The sequence below is a fragment of the Dromiciops gliroides genome, chromosome 6 (assembly GCF_019393635.1).
Source record: "Dromiciops gliroides isolate mDroGli1 chromosome 6, mDroGli1.pri, whole genome shotgun sequence".
Classification (NCBI taxonomy): domain Eukaryota; kingdom Metazoa; phylum Chordata; class Mammalia; order Microbiotheria; family Microbiotheriidae; genus Dromiciops; species Dromiciops gliroides.
In genome coordinates this window covers 247,856,537-247,879,411 of record NC_057866.1, presented here as the reverse complement: position 1 = coordinate 247,879,411, position 22,875 = coordinate 247,856,537, and the positions used below count along the sequence as shown (strand labels likewise).

Sequence of the window (22,875 nt, the reverse complement as noted above, 5' to 3'; positions counted from 1 at the left end):
CATTTAAATATGAAAAAAAAAACCAAAACCTGACTCACTACAATTAATCAAGGCAATATAGAAGACTGCAGTGACTGTAACAGAAGATAGTTACATATTAAGTCAACAAGCGTTTATTTAAGCACCTATTACGTGCAAAAGCAACATACTAAACTTTGGGAATGCAAAGACCAAAGACAGTCCTTGCTCACAATCTAATGGAAAGATGATATTCAAATAATTATGTAGAAACAAGATATTTACAGGATAAACTGAGGATACTCACAGAGAGAAGGCACTAGTATTAAGTGAGTTGGGGAAAGCTTTTTGTAGAAGGTGCCATTTTAGCTGGGACTTCAAGGAAACCAGGGAATCCAGGAGGCAGAGATGAGGAGAAAGACATTTCCAGGTATGAGGCACAAGCAGTGAAAAGGCATGGAGTCAGAGTGTTTTGTGTGCTGAACAGGCCAGTGTCAGAGGATCACAGAGTACATGGAGAAAAGTAAGATGGAAGAAGACTGGAAAGGTGCAGAGGGAGCAGGGTTGTGAGGAGCTTTAAACATGGAAGAGAGAATTTGGTCTAGGGAGCCACTAAAATTGAGCTGAGTGACCCTGGGCAAGTCACTTAACCTCTCACCCTTAATTTCCTCATCCATAAAATGTTGGTAATAATAGTATGCACTTCCAGGATTGTTGTGAAGATAAAAATGACATAATTGTAAAGTGCCTAGCAAAGCTTAAAGCATTATATGATATTGGCTATTCTCATAGTTGCCGTTATGTACATGTCTCAGAATGGCCCCCACCTCAGCAGTCATTTGACAACTTGGTGCAATCCTTGCCATCTCCAGGCCTCCTCCCTTTTCTTCTCCCCTCCTTCAACTTCTTGCTCTCTAAACAGTCCCACTTACTTGTCCCCATTGTCATCCTGCACTGCAGTAAGATGGCGCTGGACAGCCAGCAACATCTTCACATCGCCGGTCACTGCATAGTCAAAGAGAGCACTGGCATGATGTTTAGCAAGCTGCATGGCCTTCTCTAGGAAAAAGTCACCTGCAAGGGAATCATCCATCTTCTTCAAATAGCTGATAGTTAACAATCATACTATAATATCTTGTGCCTATTTTGCACAGGTAATTTTACCTTCTGAAAAAAAGTCAACATGAAGAAACCTTTAACCAATTTAGTCCACTTTCTTTCTGAGATGTGCATTGTTTTATTTGAAAAGATTTGGGAGCTTACATTAGAAGAAGCATGGGAGTCAATAGTTAGCCCTTCCAGGGGGCAGTTAGGTGGTTACAGTGGATAAAGCACTGTCCCTGGATTCAGAAGGAGCTGAGTTCAAATCCAGCCTCAGACACTTTACACTTACTGTAAATGCTGTGTGACCCTGGGCAAGTCACTTAACCCCAATTGCCTCACCAAAAACAACAACAAAAAAAGAAAATCTGCCATTTCAATCTTAATTCTTCCAACTCTTGATGAAGACTCTCAGCCAAAGTTGGGGTCTGATTGAAATAATCAGTCCCTTAGTGAAGTACAAATTTCATTAGATTCTGCCAGCAGTGATTTCCCTAAGGCTGATTTATTATAAATTCAAAGTTAAAGTTACTGCTCTTTGGAAAAAAAAATAATAGGGTTCCCTGTCTCTGTTGGGCCCCTTCCCTCAGATGCTGCTGGAAAGAGGGATAGCCTATAAAAAAAATCATGTCATGGATCCACCTTTGGAAGACAGTTTCCATGAGCCATTAGTGTTTTTACGGCTTACTTCCTCTTGGCAAATAGCCTAGAAATATCACAGATATCTGAGCCGTTCTCAGTATTTTCAGTAGAGGGCAGAAATAATCATACACCTAATTCATATAGAAAATGACACAAAAGAAAAGGCTAAGAGGAGTTGTTTAGCCAGTCTTGTTTTCAGATAAAGCTTCACCTGAGCCTGGTTGAAAATTCTGAAGATGTCTGGTCTGGAGATAAGTTAGGGAGGGCAAGGGGGTGGGACGAGGGGTGTAGAAAGAAGTCGATCTCTAGATTTCTGATTGGCTCTTATGTGGTAGAGGTATTCTGCTTATTCTGCTTGAACCCAGAATGCAGACCTAGGAGCAACAGGTAGAAGCTGCAAACAGGCAGATTTAGACTTGATGTGAGATCCAGAGCTGCCCAAGGTGGACTGGGTTTTCTTTGGGAGTCAGTGAGTTTTCCATCCCTGGAGGTCTTTGTTCTCAGAGTCTGGGTTACTACTTTTTGAGATATTGGTTTTTCCAGGTTAGAATAAAAATGTCCTCTGAGAATCCTTTCTACTTCCAGATTTTGTGATTCTGTTAGTAAGGCACTTCAGTGGAGGGTTAAGGGGGACCTTCTCTGAAATTTTTGAAAATCAGGATGTATTATCTAAGACAGTTGTATTCATTTAAAAACGGTGCTGATGGTATTGATGGAATAGAAAAACAAAAAGACCTGATGTGAATGTTCTACACTGTGCTCCTCGAGTATAAAATTCTACAAGGTGTATTATGTTAAGTATTAAAATGTCAAATTCATCTTAACATTAAAAAAAAAGAACCAATAAGCCCTTTGAAACAGCTTCAGGAAATACCTCACTATCTAGAGCCTCCAATAAAGATTAATCATTTACTTATCACTCACCCTGTAACCTACAATCTTCTTCCTCCACTCCTACTGTGCACGTCAATGTAACCTCATCTTCCCCAGTGACTCTGGACTTATCTTCTTGCTCTGTGGTTTGTAGTTTTTTCCCAGAAAGTTCTGCAGAGTCCCTCTGATTATCACTCTTGTCACAGCCTTCATGGCCTTGCTCAGATGAGGAGTCTAGAGTTCCTAAAATAATAATGAATAAAGATCAGCTGATTCTAATTCTGATCAATCCCCCCCCATAATAATAAAATGTTAACAAGGGGCCAGCATCACATAATAGGACTTCACTGAAAATGGAGAAGAAAAATTTTATTTTCAGACATGTTTTTAAAATGCTTATTAAAAAAGAAATGTGTTCAATAATTTTCAAATTTCACTTTTTTTTTTTTTGGCAGGGCAATGAGGGTTAAGTGACTTTCCCAGGGTCACACAGCTAGAAAATTTCACTTTTTTAACTTCTAAAATTAAACCATTCTGTTATTTTGAGGTTGAAGGCTTCTACTAATTGTAAATGAATGCTTTTAAGTTAAAAAAAAAAGTATTTGTAAAGAAATTTATTGGTAATCCTTTCTTGTACTTTATATATTGAACTATTCATGTTTGTTAATGATTAAGTTCAAAATTTAAAATGTTAAAAAGAAAAATAAATGAAAAAATAACTCCAGATACTTTTCTTTTTCCTTTATTGTCTATTGATAGAATTAGTAGGCTCTATGTGAATGTTCAGGGCAGTTAGGTGGCACAGTGAATAGAGCACTGGATCTAGAGTCAAGAAGACCTGAGTTCAAATCTGGTCTCAGACACTTAGTAGCTGTGTCACCCTGGGCAAGTCATTTAACTCTTTTTGCCTCAGTTTCTTCATATGTCAAAAGAGCTAGAAAAGGAAATGACAAACTGCTCCAGTATCTTTGCCAAGAAAACCCAAAGTGGGGTCACAAAGAGTTGTACATGGCTAAAACGACTGAACAACAACATAATTCAGCAGTTCACAAAGTGTGGCCCATGGACCCCTGGGAATTTCCTAGGCACTTTTGGTGGGTTTGCAAGGGCAAAACAATTCTCCTAAGAATACTAAAATATTATTTGCCTATTAAAATACTCATTTCCCAAGTACATCTGTGGAGAGTTGGATTTTCTTCATATACTTCAAGACAACATATTTCAGCAGACTGCAGAAAAATATAAGAATCTACTGCTATTAAGCCAGACATAAGAGAAATTTGAAAAAAATATATAAAATGATGACATTCTTCTCAGTAATTTTTTTTGTTCTGGAAAATATAGGGTTTTTTCATAAAAATATTATTTATGTTAATGTGTCATGGGTTTGTTATTATTTTTAAATGAATTCATAAATTATTAATTATTAAGTATTTTCAATTGATCAGTTTTAACTTACAACACAGAAGGTGTTGATAGGCAGAACCCATATAAATGAAAGCTCTTTTGGGTCTTCAATAATTTTAAAGAGTATAAACAAAAAGTTTGAGAACCACTATTGTGACGGTACATTAATATGGCCTACATGTCTTCTGGGTTCCCTCCAACTCTATAATTCTGAAATTTCAATATGACTCTATTTTAGCGAAATATCGTTTGTGTTCACTTAATTCTTCAAGATGTGAGTAGAAAACTTATTTTTGTGATAAAACTGTAAACACGTGTTATTTTTTCTTTTGGTGTTTGTGGATTTGGGGAGAGGGGTATTCTTCCTTTAACATTACAAAATCCAGCATTCAGGGGCAGCTAGTTAGTGCAGTGGATAAAGCACTGGCCCTAGATTCAGGAGGACCTGAGTTCAAAGCTGGCCTCAGGCACTTGACACTTACTAGCTGTGTGACCCTGGACAAGTCACTTAACCCTCACTGCTCCATAAAACAAACCAAAACCAAAAAAAAAAAAAATGCTCTTGCCCCCAAACCCAGCATCCATTACCATGCTTCATGCCAGCATTAGACTTGGTTGTGCCAGGATGGAAGGGAATTCCACCATAAGAAAATCCATAGGGAGAGAATCCATATCCTAGAAAGGCAAAGGAAATAAAAGACGTGCCATTATGGTTTTTTATATCAGCAGTCAACAGTGACATCTCTCCCCCACTACAAACAGGGCATATTCTTGAGGTGAATATGTGCTTCTGTCAAGTCAGAGAGCTCCAGAAATTTTGAAGGAGAGGTGGGCATTGCCACCAGTGTTCCACCTCTGCAAAATTTCTAATCTTCCACTGTTTCATTAACTAGGAGGTATGTGACCACGTAGTACCTCCTGGGCTTCTACTTCTCTCTGTATAATGAAATTAATTAATTGGTGTAACTATTTAACATCTTGCCATATTATTAACAGAGATGATCAGTAACGACTTCATGGGGTTGTTGTGAAGAAAACAGAAAACTCTGGAAATTGTAAAATATTAACTGTGAACTACCTTTTTTTGGGTTAGGGAGGGGTGTGTGTATGTATGTGTGTGTGTGTGAGGGGAGGTGACCCAATTCTTGGATAATTAAGAAGACATGCTAATGGTAGGTTATGCTAACCCTAATTCAAACATCTTTGACCAAAAGAAAGGTCTATGACATTACATGTGGTATACAAGAAAATACAGAATAAGACTCCATATTACCACACTAACTGAAGCCTTATTCTGTAGGAAAAGAACATTCTACCTCAAGCAAATAGTGTGAGTCCAAATAGGGGCTTAGTATAATAACTGCATACCTAAAATGAGATCTCATCAAGAGGTAAAACAGACTTAGGTGTGTACTGAAAAATAGCACTGGGTATAAACCACACGTGAGTTTTCTATAAGCTGGATTGGGGGAGAAGGGGTGGGAAAATGTGGTCTTCATGCAAACTAATAACATGGAGACACTCGATGGTATTCTTACCTGGTCCAGCACTTCCGCTCCCACCACCTCCACCGCCACCACCGTACATCCCCCCTCCTCCTGCTCCAGCGCCACTCCCACCGCCAAAACTATCTGAAAAATTAGGCATGAGTTTTTGCCGTTTTCTTTGGACTTCCTCTTTATCTGTATTTGAAGAGAGAGAGAGAGAGGGAGAGAGAGAGAGACAGACAGACAGACAAAGAAGGGAGAAGAGAAACCGAAGAGGGGAAAAAAAGATTGAATTCGTTGATACCAGGAGCCACAAAAAGATTATCAACTCTGAATATATTTTTAAACACTTTAAAGGGAAATTGAAAGTACTTACAGAGAAGAGACACTAGATTTCAAGAAGCACTGTATTAGTTCCAAAGAGTAACCAAATTGTGCAACAGATAGAGTGAGACCACAAGAAAAAACACACCCAAATCCTACCAATACCCTAAGGGCTTACAATGGTCCCCAAGTTTCCTTGCAAGAGTTTCTAGCTTTCCCATAGTTACTCAAATGAATGGGACTAGAAGGTTTAGAAAAGAACAAAACAGAAGATACTGGTGACATTTCTTTTTTCTTTCCTTTTTTTTTCTTTCTTTCTTTCTTTTTTTTTAAAGCCCAGAGCTGAGCAGAGTGGCACATGCCTATAATTTTTTTCTCTTAGAGAAGGCTGAAGCTGCAGGGGAGTTCTGAGCTGTGGTGGGGCTCAAGCCAATCGGAGGCCTACACTGAGTCTGGCTCCAACAAGTGAGCCCCTGGATAGCGGCCACCAAGCTGCCAGAGAAGGGAGGGTACAAACTAGCCTAGGTAGAAAGGGAGCGGGTCAAAGCTTCCCTGTCAATCATTATACAGGGGTCAGGCCCAGCTGCACTTGCAGCTAGGGAGAGATAGCTAGATCCAGTCAAGGGAAAAAAAAAAAAAAGACTGGATCTGTGATAATTAACTCCCCTTCAGGATGAAGCTCCTTCTGCTAATACAGATCATCTGCACTTGCTCTAAAAACCACAGAGCTGCCTAGGGCACTAAGGGGTTAAGTGATTTGCCCAGGGTCATACAGCTTGTATGTGTCAGAGACAGGACCTGAATCCAGGTCTTCTGACCCTGAGGAAGGCTCTTTATCCACTATTCCATGCTGACTTTCAGTAGAGGTAGGTGGCCCCACAGGGCACGGACCACTGGGCCTGGAGTTATGAAGAGCCAAGTTCAAATTCAGCTTCAGACACTTACTAGCTATATGACCCTGGGCAAGTCACTTAACCTGACTGCCTGTTTCCTCAACTGTAAAACAGTTATAATAATAGAACCAACCACCCAGGGCTTTTGTGAGGATCAAATGAGATAATATTTGTAAAGCTCTTAGCACAGTGCCTTGCATAGAGTAGGTAGGTTATATAAACCCTGTTTGCCTCAGTTTCCTTAAGTAAAATGAGCTAGAGAAGCAAATGGCAAATCACTAAATCATCTTAGCCCCAAAACACCCCAAAACCTTAACGGGGTCATGGAGAGTCGGACACAACTGAAACAACTAAACAACAAAAAGATTATGATGATTTATGATCTGGACCCCAAGGAGCTTAAAATCTGGTTGGAGAGAGAAGATATAATTAGAATACAAGACCAGCTGAGCTGAAGAGACAATGTAGTTATTCAGAGAAGAGAAGGCCCACTGAAAATAAGATGTGGTCAAGGAGACTTCCCATTCAATGGAATGACATTAAAGGTGTATGGATTAGATGGTGGCTCAGTGGATAGAGCACTGGCCCTGGACTCAGAAGGACCTGAGTTCAAATCTGGCCTCAGACACTTGACACTTACTAGCTGTGTGACCCTGGGCAAGTCACTTAACCCCAATTGCCTCACCAAAAAAAAAAAAAGAAAGAAAGATCAACCAGATTGTAGTACGGACTGAGGACCTGGGTTTGGATCCTGCTTCTCCCACTTATCATTTGTGTAACCTTAGTCAAGTCTTAGCTCTCATGGGCCAGTTTTCTCATCCATCAGGATGGGGCTGGACTAAATGACTACTATGTATGATCCCTTATAAGTAGAGATCTATGATCTTATGAAGGTTGGTAGGGATGGGGTAAATGAGAAGGGAAGAATCTGAAGACACTTGGGAGGCATGTTGCAAGGGCAAGGTGAAGAGAGTCTAGAGACTAGTGTGGAGGACCTGGGAATGGAAAGGGAAGGAAGGGATTGGGAGAGCCAGAAGCAGATGACTCTCTGCATGTCTGTGGGGCAGCTAAGAATGGATGCTCCTACTGAAGACAGATATAGACTGGTCCATCTGTAGTAGGAGGGAGAGCTGAATTTGAAGGAAAGATGATGAACACTCTGAGTTTGAAGGGGGTAATGAGATGTCCAGTGGAATATCAGAGAAATTGACTATGAACTCAGGATTAAGGTTATGAGAATGAAGATTAAGAAAGGGCCTTTTGGGGGTGCAGCTAAGTGGCACAGTGGATAAAGCACCGGCCCTGGATTCAAGAGGACCTGAGTTCAAATCTGGCCTCAGACACTTGACACTTACTAGCTGTGTGACCCTGGGCAAGTCACTTAGCCCTCATAGCACGCCAAAAAAAAGGAATTTAAAATTTAAAGGTGGTCTGGACCTCAGTAGCCATCCATTCCAACCCACATCATAAAGGAATTTCTACTATAACATACTCAACAAGAAAGGGCCTTTTGGGTTGTCATTAATGATCTGGGAGGCAACTGTTGAAGTAGAATGTTGGGAGAAGTAAGAGATTAGGTGCTTACAAAGGAAGTGATGAGAAAATGAGACAGGTATCAAAGCACCATCTTTTAAAAAGGTTGGATGTGGAAGGAAGGGGAGAATTGGTGGCTTGAGGTAGTATCAAGGTGAAGCAAATGGCTTTTTTTCTTTTCTTTTCTTTTTTTGCATGATATGCTGATATATTTGTAGGCAACAGAAAAGGAAGCAGTAAAGTATCTAATGAAGCATGGAAGCTGGCTGGGGGGTAGAATCAAGAGGATTGATCTTTGGAAAGGAGTGGGGGAGAGTGAAATAACAAAGGAAGATGGCGTAGGTCGTGATAGTACATGGCTCGGAGAGGAGAGAGAAGAAACCTAATTATAAAGAAAAGTCTCTTTCTAGTCCCTGAACTCATCAGGTGGTGGTGGTGATGAAGAGGAGGATGAAGAAGAGGAGGATGAGGATTTTTCAAATCAAGCCCAGATATTTTAAGGGATTGCTTCAAGAGGAAAGGAGCCAGGCTTGGTCTACTTTTGAGGAAATACACCACCTGTAGAAACTTCACTGATGTGTAATTTTAGAGATGAGTGAATCTGGATCTGGGGAAGTTCACTTCACTACTTTCAATGTGATTTCACAACTTTTAATGGGTTCATTGATTTCCCCCTAAATTTTACCACTATGAACTAAAAGCCCAATTGATTACTCATCTTAGATGTTGCTGTTTAGACATCATAGTGCTCTGGTCCTTGACATCTCAGGTAAAGAGGCCTGGAGAACAAGATGGAAGCATCCATCATCCAGTAAGTTCTTTTGGTTTTTTTCGGTGGGGCAACTGGGGTTAAATGACTTGCCCAGGGTCACACAGCTAGTAAGTGTTAAGTGTCCGAGGCCATATTTGAACTCAGGTCCTCCTGAATACAGGATTGGTGCTCTATCCACTGTGCCACCTAGCTGCCCCATATCCAGTAAGTTCTTAAAGGAAAGATGGATGCTCAAAAGGAGACTAAAGTTGGAATTTGGGTTTTCTTATTCATTTCCCTTAGTCCACACCATGACTGTTACTCAGTTGAATTTTGTCCAAAAAATGGGAAGTTTGGAGGAAATTTTTAAAAGTAAAATGGATTCCCTACCAATAAATATGACTCTATTACATTCCATAACAAATGGTTTATTTATTTCAACTAAGAGCAGTTAACACCATGAATCCCACATGGTCAACCTTATTATATTCACAGACCATCATTCTGAATCTGTCTTGGATTGACCATAATATTAGTTACACTAGGCCAGGCCCCTGGCTCATTCAGCCCCGTATCCTCTCTCTAGAAAGGCATATTAAGGGAATTTTTATTGTGAAAAGTCACAGCTACCCATCTTGAAAATAACCTTAATGGTCAGGAAATGAGAGAAATTATGGAAATATTGGGCCCAGATAGAACTTTAGACTTCATTTAGGCCAACACCATAAAGGTCCAGAGACTAAATAATTTGCCAAAGGTCACACAGCAAGTTAAAGAAAAGAGCCAAAAACCCTGATTTTTGACCGGGGGACCTTTTCTATTTACATCATGATGCTGTGCTTTGAGATGGATTTTCCTCCCTCCCCAAACACCTTAGGTTTCCTTTAGGAATTTATTACAGACCAGATAGCCATCATTTTAGTAACACTTTTTCTGAAAGTATATTTTCAGTCAATATCATCTCTTATGGTAACCCAATTTCTAAATGATGTCTAAACCAGATGTCTAAAACAGATAGAATGGTGCACTTGGAATCAATAAGTCCTGAATTCAAATCCAATCATAGAAATTTACCAGCTATGTGATCCTGGGTGAGTCACTTAACCTCTACTGGCCCCAATTTGTTCATTTATGAGAATAGCACCTGCCTCCCAGGGTTGTTATGAATATAAAATACCTGTAAAGTGCTATATAAATTCTAGCTCTTCTTTATTAATTGTATTTCTCCTAACCTCTTCCCTTTGAAACTTTACAGGGTACTCCTAGTTCCCAGGCACTGACTCTTAAAGTCTATATCCATCTACAGTTATATAAAGTTTGATCATACTATCTCTCAGCTTTTGTTTTCAGTTTGTATCTTTTTACTCCTCCTCCTCCATACAGTGACTCCCCTCATTCTCTTTATGACTTTTGTTCCCCTCTCTGCTACTTGTTTATTTCCCTTACATCTTTCTTAAGGCCAACAACCAGAAATACTCACGATATTCCATGGGTATGTGTATGATTGTGTGCCAATATGGGATGATGTTTTGGGTTTTATATATAGGTGTGTATACATCCCCCCCATACATATACCCCTCATATATATTGCTGATAATTTGGATTTTGTATATACATCTATCTACCTATCTATACATATACAAATATACATATATTATATCCATACAAATATATATACACAAATCTCTATGTATACAAATATATAGATGTATATCTATATGTATATACAAATACATATATCTATATATAAACCTATATATACAAATATACATACATTATCTGTCTACCTAATCTACCTGCCCATCTATCTTTCTATCTCTACCTACCTACCTACCTACCTATCATCTATCTTTCTATCTACCTACCTACCTATCTGTATATACATATACAAAAATACATATATTATCTATTTCCATATGTATATAAACATGCAAATACATTATCTATCTATATCTATATGTTATATACATATACAAATATACATACATTATCTATCATCTATCTATCTACCTACCTATCTCTTCCTTTCTATCTCTATCTACCTATCTCTCTTTCTATCTATCTATCTATCTATCTAATCTATTTTTCTGATAATGCCTAGCACCTTTGCTTGGTAACCAATCAGTCCAATGTCTTCTCAGAATTTTTGACAATAACTCTACGGTCAATTTCCTGGACCATGATGGAGGTTGTGTGATCAGAATACAAGTCCAGTCTCTGACACATAATTAGACAAATCACAAATAACCTTTGAGTATTGCAGGTAGCTCTCCAAGACTCAACACCGCTCTCCATGTATGTCTGGAGATGGAATTTCTCACTGAGAGTTCTTAACAATTATGAGTCAAAGGTCCAGACCAAAACAAACAAACAAAAACCTTATGGGTTCAGAGACCATTGTGCTAACAGTATAATTGAATTATTTCTCTCTCTACATTTCCTCAAATTGAACTCACCTGTCCCTTTCTTGCCTAGTTACACAGACAGATGAGAGCTTGCTCTCAATCAAATCAAATGAGATAATATTCATAAAGCACTTAGCATAGTGCCTGGCATATAGTAGATTGTATTCTATTATTATCACCCTACAGCTCAACCCTGTAGGATTTCCCTGCCCAGAAGAGTCTAACATAATTTACAAACTGGGAAATTTGACTATGCACTTTCTCTTCCAGATAATTTATGGAAATGCTAAATAAGACCAGTCTCAACAGTAACCCTTAGAGAATGTTTGTTTATCTTTGTTATCTCCCAAAAAAGTGTCCTCTTGCTTTTTCTCCCACAAAGCATTTCATCTTCTTTCTCTGTATTTTCTGCACAGACCACCTCTGGGTTAAGAATGTATTCCCTCCTCATTTCTGTCTTTTATAATCCTTAGCCACTTAAAAAACTCAAATAACCCCAATAAAATGTTCCCTTCCTACTGCTTCCATTGTACCACCATTGTTCCTTTCCATTCCCCCACTACAATAACCTGGAATTTATTTCATGTGTGCAAGCAATTACGTACTCAGAAGGGACCAATGATCTCATCAGTTTGGGAAATCTCCAACACCACTGAACGGAACTCATCCACTCCTGCCCAATCTGTCTATGGCCTACCCAAAAGTTTGCCACAAGGAGTTCTACCCAGTGTGCTTGAGGTCTTCCATGCTGCATTCTTTAACTAGGTTATTTTATTTTATATCATATATGTGTTATATCCGTATATATGTTTTATTATCACATATAACATATTTATTAAATCATTGTATATTATTCATTCATTATCATTTATTTATGAGTACACATAGCATTCCTTACTATGGAATGTAAGCTCCTTGAGATGTTTCATTTTTGTCTGTATCCTCAGGCCCTAGCACAGTGCCACCATGCATTTAGTGGGAAATAGTCGTTGAATTGTTCCTTAACATAATTATTGCAAATCTACATCCCATAAGAGAAATTTCTAGAACAATAACTTCCAAAAGCATTCTTAACAGGATGCTTTTAATGTTTCCCCAGGTTTGTATTTTCCTTTTGTGCTCCATGGGAAAATTAGCAGAGTTTTCCTTTGGATATGACTCCAATTGTGATCTTTGCCGATTATATGAACACAGTGTTACTATGTATTTGGGGGAAATCCATCACAAAACCTTGCGGTCTCAAATAAGCTTGGACAGCGTACTATGATACATGTGCTTAATACGGGAAGACCAACATAGCCTTTCTTTTGATTCTTCTCCAGAAAATGGACAGCTGGGTTCCAGGGGATCCACAATCATGAAACTATCCAGACAGACATTATATTTCGATGTCTTAGAGAAATGATTGCAAAAGACAAAAATGACTTACCTTTAATTTCTGGGTAGTACAGAAAAGGCTTTGGCTCGCTGGTTTCCAAGTCAGATTTCCGCCGAAGCTGGACAAACACAGAGGCTGGCTTGGTAATATTGACATCTTTATACTTTGGAGTTTTGAATACAATGGCAAACTGCAAGACAGAGAGACCCAGGTTTATGTAGGACAAGGATGGGTGGCTTCTCTCTCTCTCCTCTTTTTCTTTCCTTCTCTCTTCCTCTCTCCTTTTTCTCTACCTCTCTCCTTTCTTTCTTTCTTTGTCTCTCCCTTCTCTCCCACTTGCCTTTTCTCTTTCTCCCTCCCTCTCTCCCTCTCTCCCTCTCTCTCTCTCTCTCTCTCAGTAAAATGTTTTGGATAAAAAAGCCTATTTTAAATGATCAACAACCTAATTTTTATTGTTCCATTTTCCCCAGTGTTTTAAAATTGGTCATGCCCATGAGTATAAATTTCACACCTATGAGATGGTCCAATAAATAGGCAGTCCATTCTTTCCCTCTTCCATCTCTACCCTAAGAGTGTGCTATAACCGCTTCTAACAGCACTGAAATGAATAGCTGGGGGAGGGGGGAGGGAAGAGAGGAAAAAAAGGTAACTGCCCAGGAGGTACCACCCCAGAAATCAAATACACTCCTCCTGTGTGTTATGGTTCAGAGTTCTTTGCACCCTCAAGGAAAACTCAACCAACTCTTGCAAATAGCATGGGACCTGAAAACACATATGCTCTAATATGTTGCTGGGATAGAGGCAGTGTGGAATGGTGGTTAGAGAGCAGGCATCAGACTCAGGAAGACCTGGGTTCCAGTCCTACTTCTGATACACACTGACTGTGTGATCCTGGGCAAGTCATGCAACATCTCAGTAGTCCAAACTCTAGGTTGAAGATCCTTATTGGAAGAGGGAGGAGTTTTCTTACTTTAGAGGAAGTGAGGAGGGTAGGAGGTTTGATGTCTTGCTGCCTTTCCAACCTCACCCTCCCAAAGAGGCTGGGACATTTTCTTGATTTCACTCCTAACAGGGTCATAAATCAATACTTGGAAGAGATCTCATAATTCACACAGCTTGAACCTCTCATTTTACAAGGAGGAAAACTGAGACTCAAAGGGGTTAACTGGTTTGTCCAAGATTACATAGGCAATAAGTGGCAAAGAGAGGAGGAACAAACTCAGGTTTTGACTCCAAATGTAGTCCTTTTTTTGCCTGCATGATAACTATGTCCTCATCAATATTCCTCAGGATTGGGCTTTCCAGATTCTCAGCTTTTAATCATAGCCAAAGTTCTCATCAGCCGACCCTTCTGGTTTTTTATGATGTGATAAAATACACAAGCTACAAGAACACCAACTCTGAAAAGAAATACTTTTCAGTGAAGTTTAGTTCATATTTCTTTATAGGGGCAGCTACATGGCACAGTGCATAGAGCACTAGGCTAGAGTCAGGAAGACGAATTCAAATCTCAGACACTTAGTAGCTGTATGACCCTGGGCAAGTCACTTAACTCTGTTTGCCTCAGTTCCCTCATCTGTAAAATGAGCTGGAGAAGGAAACAGCAAGCCGCTCCAGTACTTTTTCCAAGAAAATCCCAAATGGGGTCATGAAGAGTTGGATATGACTGAAATGACTGAACAACAACATTTATTTAATGTTCAAGCATGCCACTCTTGTGAGAAAAGAACAACTTTTGAGCAACAAAGTCATTTTGACTATCATAAATACCCAAATAAACTACAGAACACATAAGAAAGAAGGTGCTATCTGCATCCAGAGAAAGAACTGATAAATAGATGTATAGAATAATTTTGTGTGTCTGTGTGTCTGTGTGTGTGTGTGTGTGTGTAATTAATGGTAAGTAATCTGGGGAAGAGAAGAAAAAAAGAAATATACATGATAACTTTATTATATATTTAAACACAATAATAAGTTGTATTCTATAGATTGGCAGTTTCATACGCAATCATCTTTTTTATTAGACTATGTTACAGAAATGCTTGTTTTATTCCAAAAATTTAAAATTTAAATTTAAAAATTAAAAAAGAAAAGAACAGAGACTCACTGCCTATGATTCATCAAGGAATCAAACAGACAGACATACCAAAGACTTGTCATAGGGTCTGAGACTCAGTGATCTCATGGGGACTTGCATGATTAATGATTTTCGGGGGTGGGGGGTGGGGTGGCAAAAAAGAAAAAAAACACTTCACAGTTATTTCAAGTTTTTTGTCACAGGATTTAAATAAGGGATGTAAATGATCCAATTCTTTTTGTGAAGACAAAGGACTAAATTTTGTCATGATAACTATTCACACTTATATAGCACCTGAAGGATGACAAAATACTTCCTCAACAATACTTTATAGAGTTTATAGAAGTATGTATATAGAATATAATATATAATTATATGCAAAACATAGAATATAATATATGATCATACCCAGAATAATATTAAATTATATGTAGAATATAATAATTATATGTAAAATATATAACATATATAATTATATGTAAAGATATATAACATAGAATTATATAGAATATTTATTGGGGCAGCTAGGTGGCGCAGTGGATAGAGCACCGGCCCTGGAGTCAGGAGTACCTGAGTTCAAATCCGGCCTTGGACACTTAACACTTACTAGCTGTTTGACCCTGGGCAAGTCACTTAACCCCAATTGCCTCACTCAAAAAAAAAAAAAAAAGAATATTTATCAAAGTATTTATGTAATTTTATGGAAGTATTTCACTTTGTAGTCCTTCAATTTTTCAAATAAAGAAACTGAGGTTTAAAGAGGATAAAGGATTTGGCACAAGGCCACAGAGCTACAAAGTGTCACAGTTGAGACTGAAATGCAGAAATTGTGATCCCAGGGTCGCTTTGCTTTTCAGTGATTCCAAACTGTCTCTCAAACACATACAAAAGCAATGATTTTGTTTCATTTGCTCATTAGACTATAAGCTCCTTGACGCTGTTCATTCTTTCATTTATTTTGCCTGTCTTAATATTCCCAAGGCTTAGCACAGTGCCTGTCACACAATATAGGTGCTTAATCAATGCCTGTTGACAGACTGCTCATTCCCCCAATTTCTTTTTCTTATTTTATTGATGTGGCTAACATTTCTAGCACTATATCAAATCGTAGCACTATGCCTCTCAAAAAATATCAAAAGATCTCTTTACCTGTCTGTGAACATCTGTGGGAGAAAAATCTCCAAAGCCTTCCCAGAATGCACCATTCTCCTCTTCTTCATAAAAACGAATTTGGATGTCATCTATAAAAGAGTTACACCTCTTTATGGGTTTTTTTTTAATGATGTCTTGTAAGCAGGTTGAAAATGAAGGAATCATATTGCTGAAAAGATATCATTTCAAAACATGCCACATCTGTCTCCATTCTTGCCAATCTGTTACTATTGACATCACCTTAGAACACTTGCTACTTTCTTCTAGGACAATTGCTGGTATCTGCTGGATACCTCAGAATACAGCAGCTGCCCCAAAATGTTGGAGATCCACTGACTTTTTCCCCATTCCATCTTTTTTTCATCTTAATTCCTTATCTAATAAATAAAACCAATTGAGTTACAGTAACTTTGGGTCTTTATTTATTTATTTTTTTAATCTTAAAATTAACTTTTTGCCTTTTTGAATATTTTTGTAGGGACTCTCAAAATGCCATTGTTAAATTCACTGTAGGAGGTAGTAGGAGGTGGGACAGTCCCTATTCATTCCAACAGAAGTTAAGGTCATCGACTAACATTTACAACATTAAATACATCTGCCACTCCATTTCACTGAAATACATCTGCTACTCCATTTATTGCCTTTAGGTTGTAACTATTCCTTGCCTATTTTTATTCCTTATCAGGAGAAAAAATGCACAAGCTCTGCCTAAAAATAACAGGTTTGTTTGGGTGTGAAATATGCAAATGTTTTAAGGAATCTATGAGTACTATGGCTGCTGTTATTACAGCTTTAAGAACCCCCCCAAAAGCTCCAATTGAATGTTTAGCAAAGCAGTGTGTGCTGGAAGTTTTTAAAGAGTCAATTGAAGGGTATCTGGAAATACAGTTCTCCCTATGGAGATCCCAGGAAGAAGATGTGTTTTATTTGTAATCCCCAAATAAGGATCTATAAAGGAGAATACAGAGATGGAAAAGGTGATGGAAAACTCCTTTCTCATCAGAACTGGTATAAGTGATGTTATAAAGAAAGAAACCCTTAAAGAGAATTCTAGGAAAAATTTGGGAAAAGCTGATAAGCACAGTGAATTTTTGAAGACCATTTCCTGTGATTGCCCAAGAGAAGCCAAGAATAATGGACTAATCTGACTTATTTAACTAGAGACTGAATTTAGCCGTCATACTGAAGAGAAATATCAAGATTCTAGAATCTTGATCTGAATCATTATCTAAAAGGGGACTAAATGGAGTGAAACTAAGTTTCGAGGCAAACGAGGAGTCATCTGCTGTCATATCGAGGGTTCGAGGTGACGTAAGTTGGGGCACTGTTCATAGCCACAGTATTTTAAATTGTTATGTAAGTCTTTGCTAATCATTGTCCTTGTTAACAAATTGCACATGTTCTGTCGTTTAGAATTTACTCAGTTATAAACAGGAGTAAATATTAATGGGAAAATTTTCTCCAGTCCATTAAATAATTAGTATTTAATGGTCTAGAGTTGAGTCTCACACAAATCAATTAATTGATGAGAAGATACTGAAATTTTATTAATGAGAGACAAATTATGCAAACATACTCTAGAGTTCTGAAGAAAAGAGGAAAATAAACAAATCACTCAAGTGGCAAGTTTAAGAGGAGACATACAAGTGAAATGTGGTTAGACTCCAAGTCCCATTGAATAAACCTGATGCAGATCACAACCCATTGCAAGTAGAAAAGGGAATGCAGTTTGCTAAGTATTATAAATACCTCACAATCACCACCAATCTGAACTATATTCCACCTCATAAGCCCAGACTTGCCCTTACCTTTCTGAACCTTATCACAAAGAAGATAGATCTCCTCTCCTCCTGTCACACAGCCTGCAGTCCTGTCCATTCTTACAATCTTCAAATTTGAGGCATTGGGGGCTTCTGTTGGCAGAATGAATAGTAACAAAACCACAGTTTAGCCTAGGTTTTTTTTTTTCTTTTCTTTTTTTTTTTTTTTGGCAGGGCAATGAGGGTTAAGTGACTTGCCCAAGGTCACACAGCTAGTAAGTGTCTGAGGCCAGATTTGAACTCAGGTACTCCTGAATCCAGGGCCGGTGCTTTACCACTGCGCCATCTAGCTGCCCCCTTAGCCTAGGTTTTAAAAGGCTCCAAGTGGGACAAAGCCCTTTTTGAAGAGAGGCCAAGAATTTTCAAGAAAAATAGTATGTTTAAAGGGATATCTTCACCTAAGTTATTTTAAGAATAATGAAATGGGGGCGGGGGGGGGGGGGCAGCCAGGTGGTGCAGTAGATAAAGTACCAAGCCCTGGATTCAGGAGGACCTGAGTTCAAATCCAGCCTCAGGCACTTGACACTTCCTAGCTGTGTGACCCTGGGCAAGTCACTTAATCCTCATTGCCCCACCAAAAAAAAAAGAAGAATGAAATGAAAAAAAACCTTGTATCGAAGAGTTCAATGGCATTAAATCAAGTAAACAAGCATTTATCAAGGACCAAGCACTATGCCTTTAAGCACTAGGAAATGCATTAATTTCTTCATTCCCACTATAAACCTATGAGGCAAGGCACAGGAGGTTGGGGAAGTACAGAAAGAGATGACTTCCCCAATATCTTAAGAGTCTTATCTTGGACAAGTTTTGGTAACTTGGTTACATGGTTCTTAATTCAATCATCAGTCCATTAACCAACAAGTTTTTGTTGTTGTGGGGTTGTTTTCAGTCTCGTTTGACTTCTGACTCCATCTGGGTTTCTCTTGGCAAAAATATTGGAGAGGTTGGCCATTCCCTTATCCAGGGCATTTTACAGATGGGGAAACTGAGGCAAACAGGGTTAAGTGACTGGCCCAGGATCACATTGCTAGTAAGCATCTGAGGCCAGATTTGAACTCATGAAGAAGGGCCTTCCTGACTCCAGGCTTGGCATTCTATCCACATTGCACCATCTAGCTGCCCTACAACCAACAAATTGTAAGCGTCAATTATTTATCTCGCACTGTACTGGTATATAGTATCACTTGTATGACAGGATTTTAAGGCTGATAGGACCTTAGGAGTATTGAGTGAGGCGGCTAAGTGGTGAAGTGGATAAAGCAGTGGCCCTGGATTCAGGAGGACCTGAGTTCAAATCTAGCCTCAGACACTTGACACTTACTATCTGTGTGACTCTGGGCAAGTCACTTAACCCTCATTGCCTCCCCCCCAAAAAAAAGTGTTATGGGAAAAAATTCAGTTAAATTATTTGACAATTCCTGTTCTCAAGTAAAGGCAAACAGAAATGTTATTTTTCTCCTCAAACTAAATTAAGATTCTGTGTGGTTAGGGGCAAAGGTTTCAGTGTGGTAAATGGCACACTACAAAGCTTCCTTCTTTGCTCTCCAGCTGTGTTATACGGTGATCTCTAATAGAGAAGTCTTTGCTTTTTTTTAGAAACCTCCAAGTTCCCTTTAAACACGTTATCAATAATGAGAGAAATCTGTCTGTGCTACAATTGGAGGGTGAGGACTTTACTCCTTAGCCCAGGTGCCACAAAAATCTTGATGAGCCTATGAGTCTCTTAACGAATTTGGCTGGCCATGTTTGTTTGCCTGGGTGACACCACGGCATACACCTAGATCAAGTAAACAGCTGAGTGAATGGTGGGGTTCTAGGAAAAACAAAACAAAAAAAAAACTTGGCCCCAATTGATCTGTACATGTTGTAGACCTAAGTGCTTGCTTGAAGGGCACTCCTTGGGCAATTAAGTGGTTCTTAGTATTCACTTGCATAAACATTTAAGTATTAATTTGAATATAGGATCTTAAAGAATATTGGCTAAAAAGGGGAACTTAACAATACTTTTCTGACACCAACCCATTATTAGGATACCAGAAGAAAACTGGTGGTGCTTTCTTCCTCTGAGAAGACCAACAGGATCTCCTGCCAGGCTTCTCTGTGGCACTGGCTGGACTGAATTCACATGCCAAGAAAGGCTGGTATTTCAGGTAAGAAGAGTGAGATTTGCCCATTAGGAACCACGTGAGGGTATGTGTACTCACTGCTGTCGTAGATTGCATCTGAAACCACAGGCTCTAGTCTCCTCGTGAAGCTGCCTGTACTGTCTGGAAGAAAGGCCGTGAACATCAGCCGGACCACGCTGAGATCCATCTCTTTTGTCTGCTGGAGGGCTGCCTGGCGGATGATCTCCTTTTCCCTGTCTAGGAACAAACAGAGGAGGTCATTTATTCCACACACAATGGAAACATGGGAAAGGGGAAGCACACTTTAAATGTGAAGCTCTTCAAGGGACGATCTTGCACAGATGTGGAAACATCTTGTCAGTCTCTCTAGAAATATTTAAGATGTAAATATTTCTATAAGGGGAGAAAATAAAATATTGAATTTCTTTAAAAATATGTAAATATTACTCTCATCTAAAAACCCTTTCCAGACCTTTCCTGTGTAAAAATGTGTTTAAAAGGCCAGGGGGAAAAAACAAACAAACAGACTTTCTCAGGGAAATGGATTAAAGATGGAAATCAAACCTTGAACAAGGAGAGCCTTTTGTCTAGTTAAAATCATTGCCTTCCCCATCCAAAGGTGAGTTACAACCTATCTTTGGCCATTCAGGAAAGATTAAGATATTGATTAGAAGGAGGAGAAGTGCTGTTGATTACTTCAGGAAAACTCTTGAGGGGAGTGTCAAGGAAGGAACTGAGTAGTGACTATTGTTCTGGAATGTTAACTGAAAACTATTTTAGAATATTATGTCATTTGTCTTTGATCAAAATGCCTATAAATATTACCTCTGATTATCTGGAGAGGGTGGGGGGAACTGGGAGGGGGAAGGTTATGCTACTTTAGACATTTCTCTCACTGGGCTAGAAACATGCGGATTTTGAAAAAAATAAAAATAGTTTCAGGCAGATGTGCCTAAATCACAGCATACAGGATTATTTTCTTCAACTGAAGAAAATAAACATAAAAGCTGCAACTTAGTGTTTTTCCTCTTAAACTTTTCATCTTTATATCTCCTACATAAATCCAAGTTTTCTTATATTTTCCTATATGGTCGGTCGGTTGTTGACCTTTATTCTTGAAGAAAACCAGAATGACATGACTATGTTTAAGTCAAGTTACTGTGTATCTGACTAGGGCTGATCAGAACAATATGAGCTTAGAATGTTCTACCACGTGTTAGGCACAATTAATCCACGTGAATGAACATTTGGGGTGGATTATCTAAATTTGTGCATCTCATGTTTCTTTTGAGCTACTTCATTTCTGTTTTGCTCACAGAGCACAGCATAAATTCAAGTTTTCTATAACAAGAGCTGGTATCTTGATCATACCTGAAAAGAATTTTAAGTGGATTATCTCATTTGAACCTCACAAACTAAGGATGTAAATGACTATCAATATTATTCCATTTTTACAGATGGAGTAGTTGAAGCTCAGACAGGTTAAGTGGTTTGTCCAAAGTCACACCGTTATTAAGTGTCAGAGACAGGATTTGAATACTGGTCTTTCTGATTCCACATCAGAGAGAACAATCCATTTACAGCCAGAGGTCCTGAATTCAAATCCTGCTGCTCTTATTTACCAATCTTTTTTTTTTTCTCAGTGAGCTCATATGTGAAAAGAAAGGGCTGAACTCAAGCTCTAACAATTTTATGATATTGTGCAGAATAACCAAAAGAAAACTGCCCCCAAAAGCAACATATTAGTCTTGAATCTCCTTTTCCTCCAACATCCATTCTAAGAGTTAGTGGCCTGAAACTAGTAACTCCAACAGAACGAAGGTAAAACAAAAGATAGTCACCTGTGAGTTGTCTGTCTCCACCACTTTCTGGCTGCAAATAGTTGAGTTCCTGATGCACTAAGAGTCCAGGATTATACCCTCTTATACAGGCATCTGTCATCCGTGCTTCCAATGTTTCATATACTTTTTTCTTTGTCACATGAAGTATACCCAGATTCGCGAACCTTCAATAAACACAAAGAATCAAACAACCACTTGCCACTGGGAGTTGGTAAGATTCTAGTCATGTGATGCTGCATAATTAACGAAGCAAGGCAATTTCAACTCCTTTTTTGGTTTATTTCTCCCTCTGTTGGAAATTCAGAAAGATATTTCCAAAGTGCAATACTAAACAATTATAATAGAAAGGCTTGGTTATTGCATTGAAGGAAAAATCTCCCACCAATAAGATGGCAGGATTTGGGAGAGGACTGATTTTGAATCCTACATTTCATTTAGCAACTGTGAAACTGGAGAGATTCTAGGACCAAAGGTCTGGAGCTGGATGTTATTGGAACCTGGGCTGCTCCAGGATGGATGGAAATATATGTACAGTAGGGGGTTGGAACCTTTTTTTTTTTCCTAATGGGATCCACAAATGAACAGAAGAACTCATGTGATATTGCATTCTAAGGATTTACAAAGTAACTACCTCAGAGATAGTATTTTCATCTCCACTTTACATCCAAGCAAACCGAAGTTAAGTGGTTTTCCCAAGGTCACACAACAAATGATGTGGTCGACTAAGAGTAATTTATTTTGACGGCTTCCACCAGAGAAATACAGAAGTTCCAATTATCTATTTTTCCCAATTAATGACAGGAAGTTTAACACTGTTCAGATGGAAAGGCAGAAAAACGGACGGAGATCCAGAAAGAGATATCTAAGATACCGAGAAAGACACAAAACAAAAAGAATACAGAGATAGAAAGTAACAAAGAGACGTCCCCAGGCATGTAGACAGAAAGGGATCTACACAAAGAGACAGCAAGAGAGATAAAGACACAGAGACTTTAAAGAAGTAACATACAGTGATCTATCTTGTGGACCACTAGGATACTGTCACCATCTAAAACAGTACTGATACTGATACACATAAAACAGATTTGCCCAACTATGGCCCAAAAT

At 38.7% G+C, this 22,875-nt stretch overlaps 1 protein-coding gene across 3 annotated transcripts in view; it reads right to left on the bottom strand.

The window, feature by feature from the left end:
- NFKB1 (nuclear factor kappa B subunit 1) overlaps positions 1 to 22,875 on the bottom strand; it is a 178,009-nt gene that overhangs the window by 25,457 nt on the left and 129,677 nt on the right. For all 3 annotated transcript variants that reach the window (XM_043972943.1, XM_043972944.1, XM_043972942.1), the window contains 9 exons: positions 21,769 to 21,932; positions 20,006 to 20,164; positions 17,790 to 17,894; positions 15,979 to 16,070; positions 12,804 to 12,942; positions 5,520 to 5,663; positions 4,570 to 4,656; positions 2,626 to 2,817; positions 891 to 1,032 (listed from right to left, as the gene is read on the bottom strand). In XM_043972943.1, the coding sequence (XP_043828878.1) occupies positions 891 to 1,032; positions 2,626 to 2,817; positions 4,570 to 4,656; positions 5,520 to 5,663; positions 12,804 to 12,942; positions 15,979 to 16,070; positions 17,790 to 17,894; positions 20,006 to 20,164; positions 21,769 to 21,932 (1,224 nt within the window). The remainder of the gene's footprint in view (positions 1 to 890; positions 1,033 to 2,625; positions 2,818 to 4,569; positions 4,657 to 5,519; positions 5,664 to 12,803; positions 12,943 to 15,978; positions 16,071 to 17,789; positions 17,895 to 20,005; positions 20,165 to 21,768; positions 21,933 to 22,875) is intronic.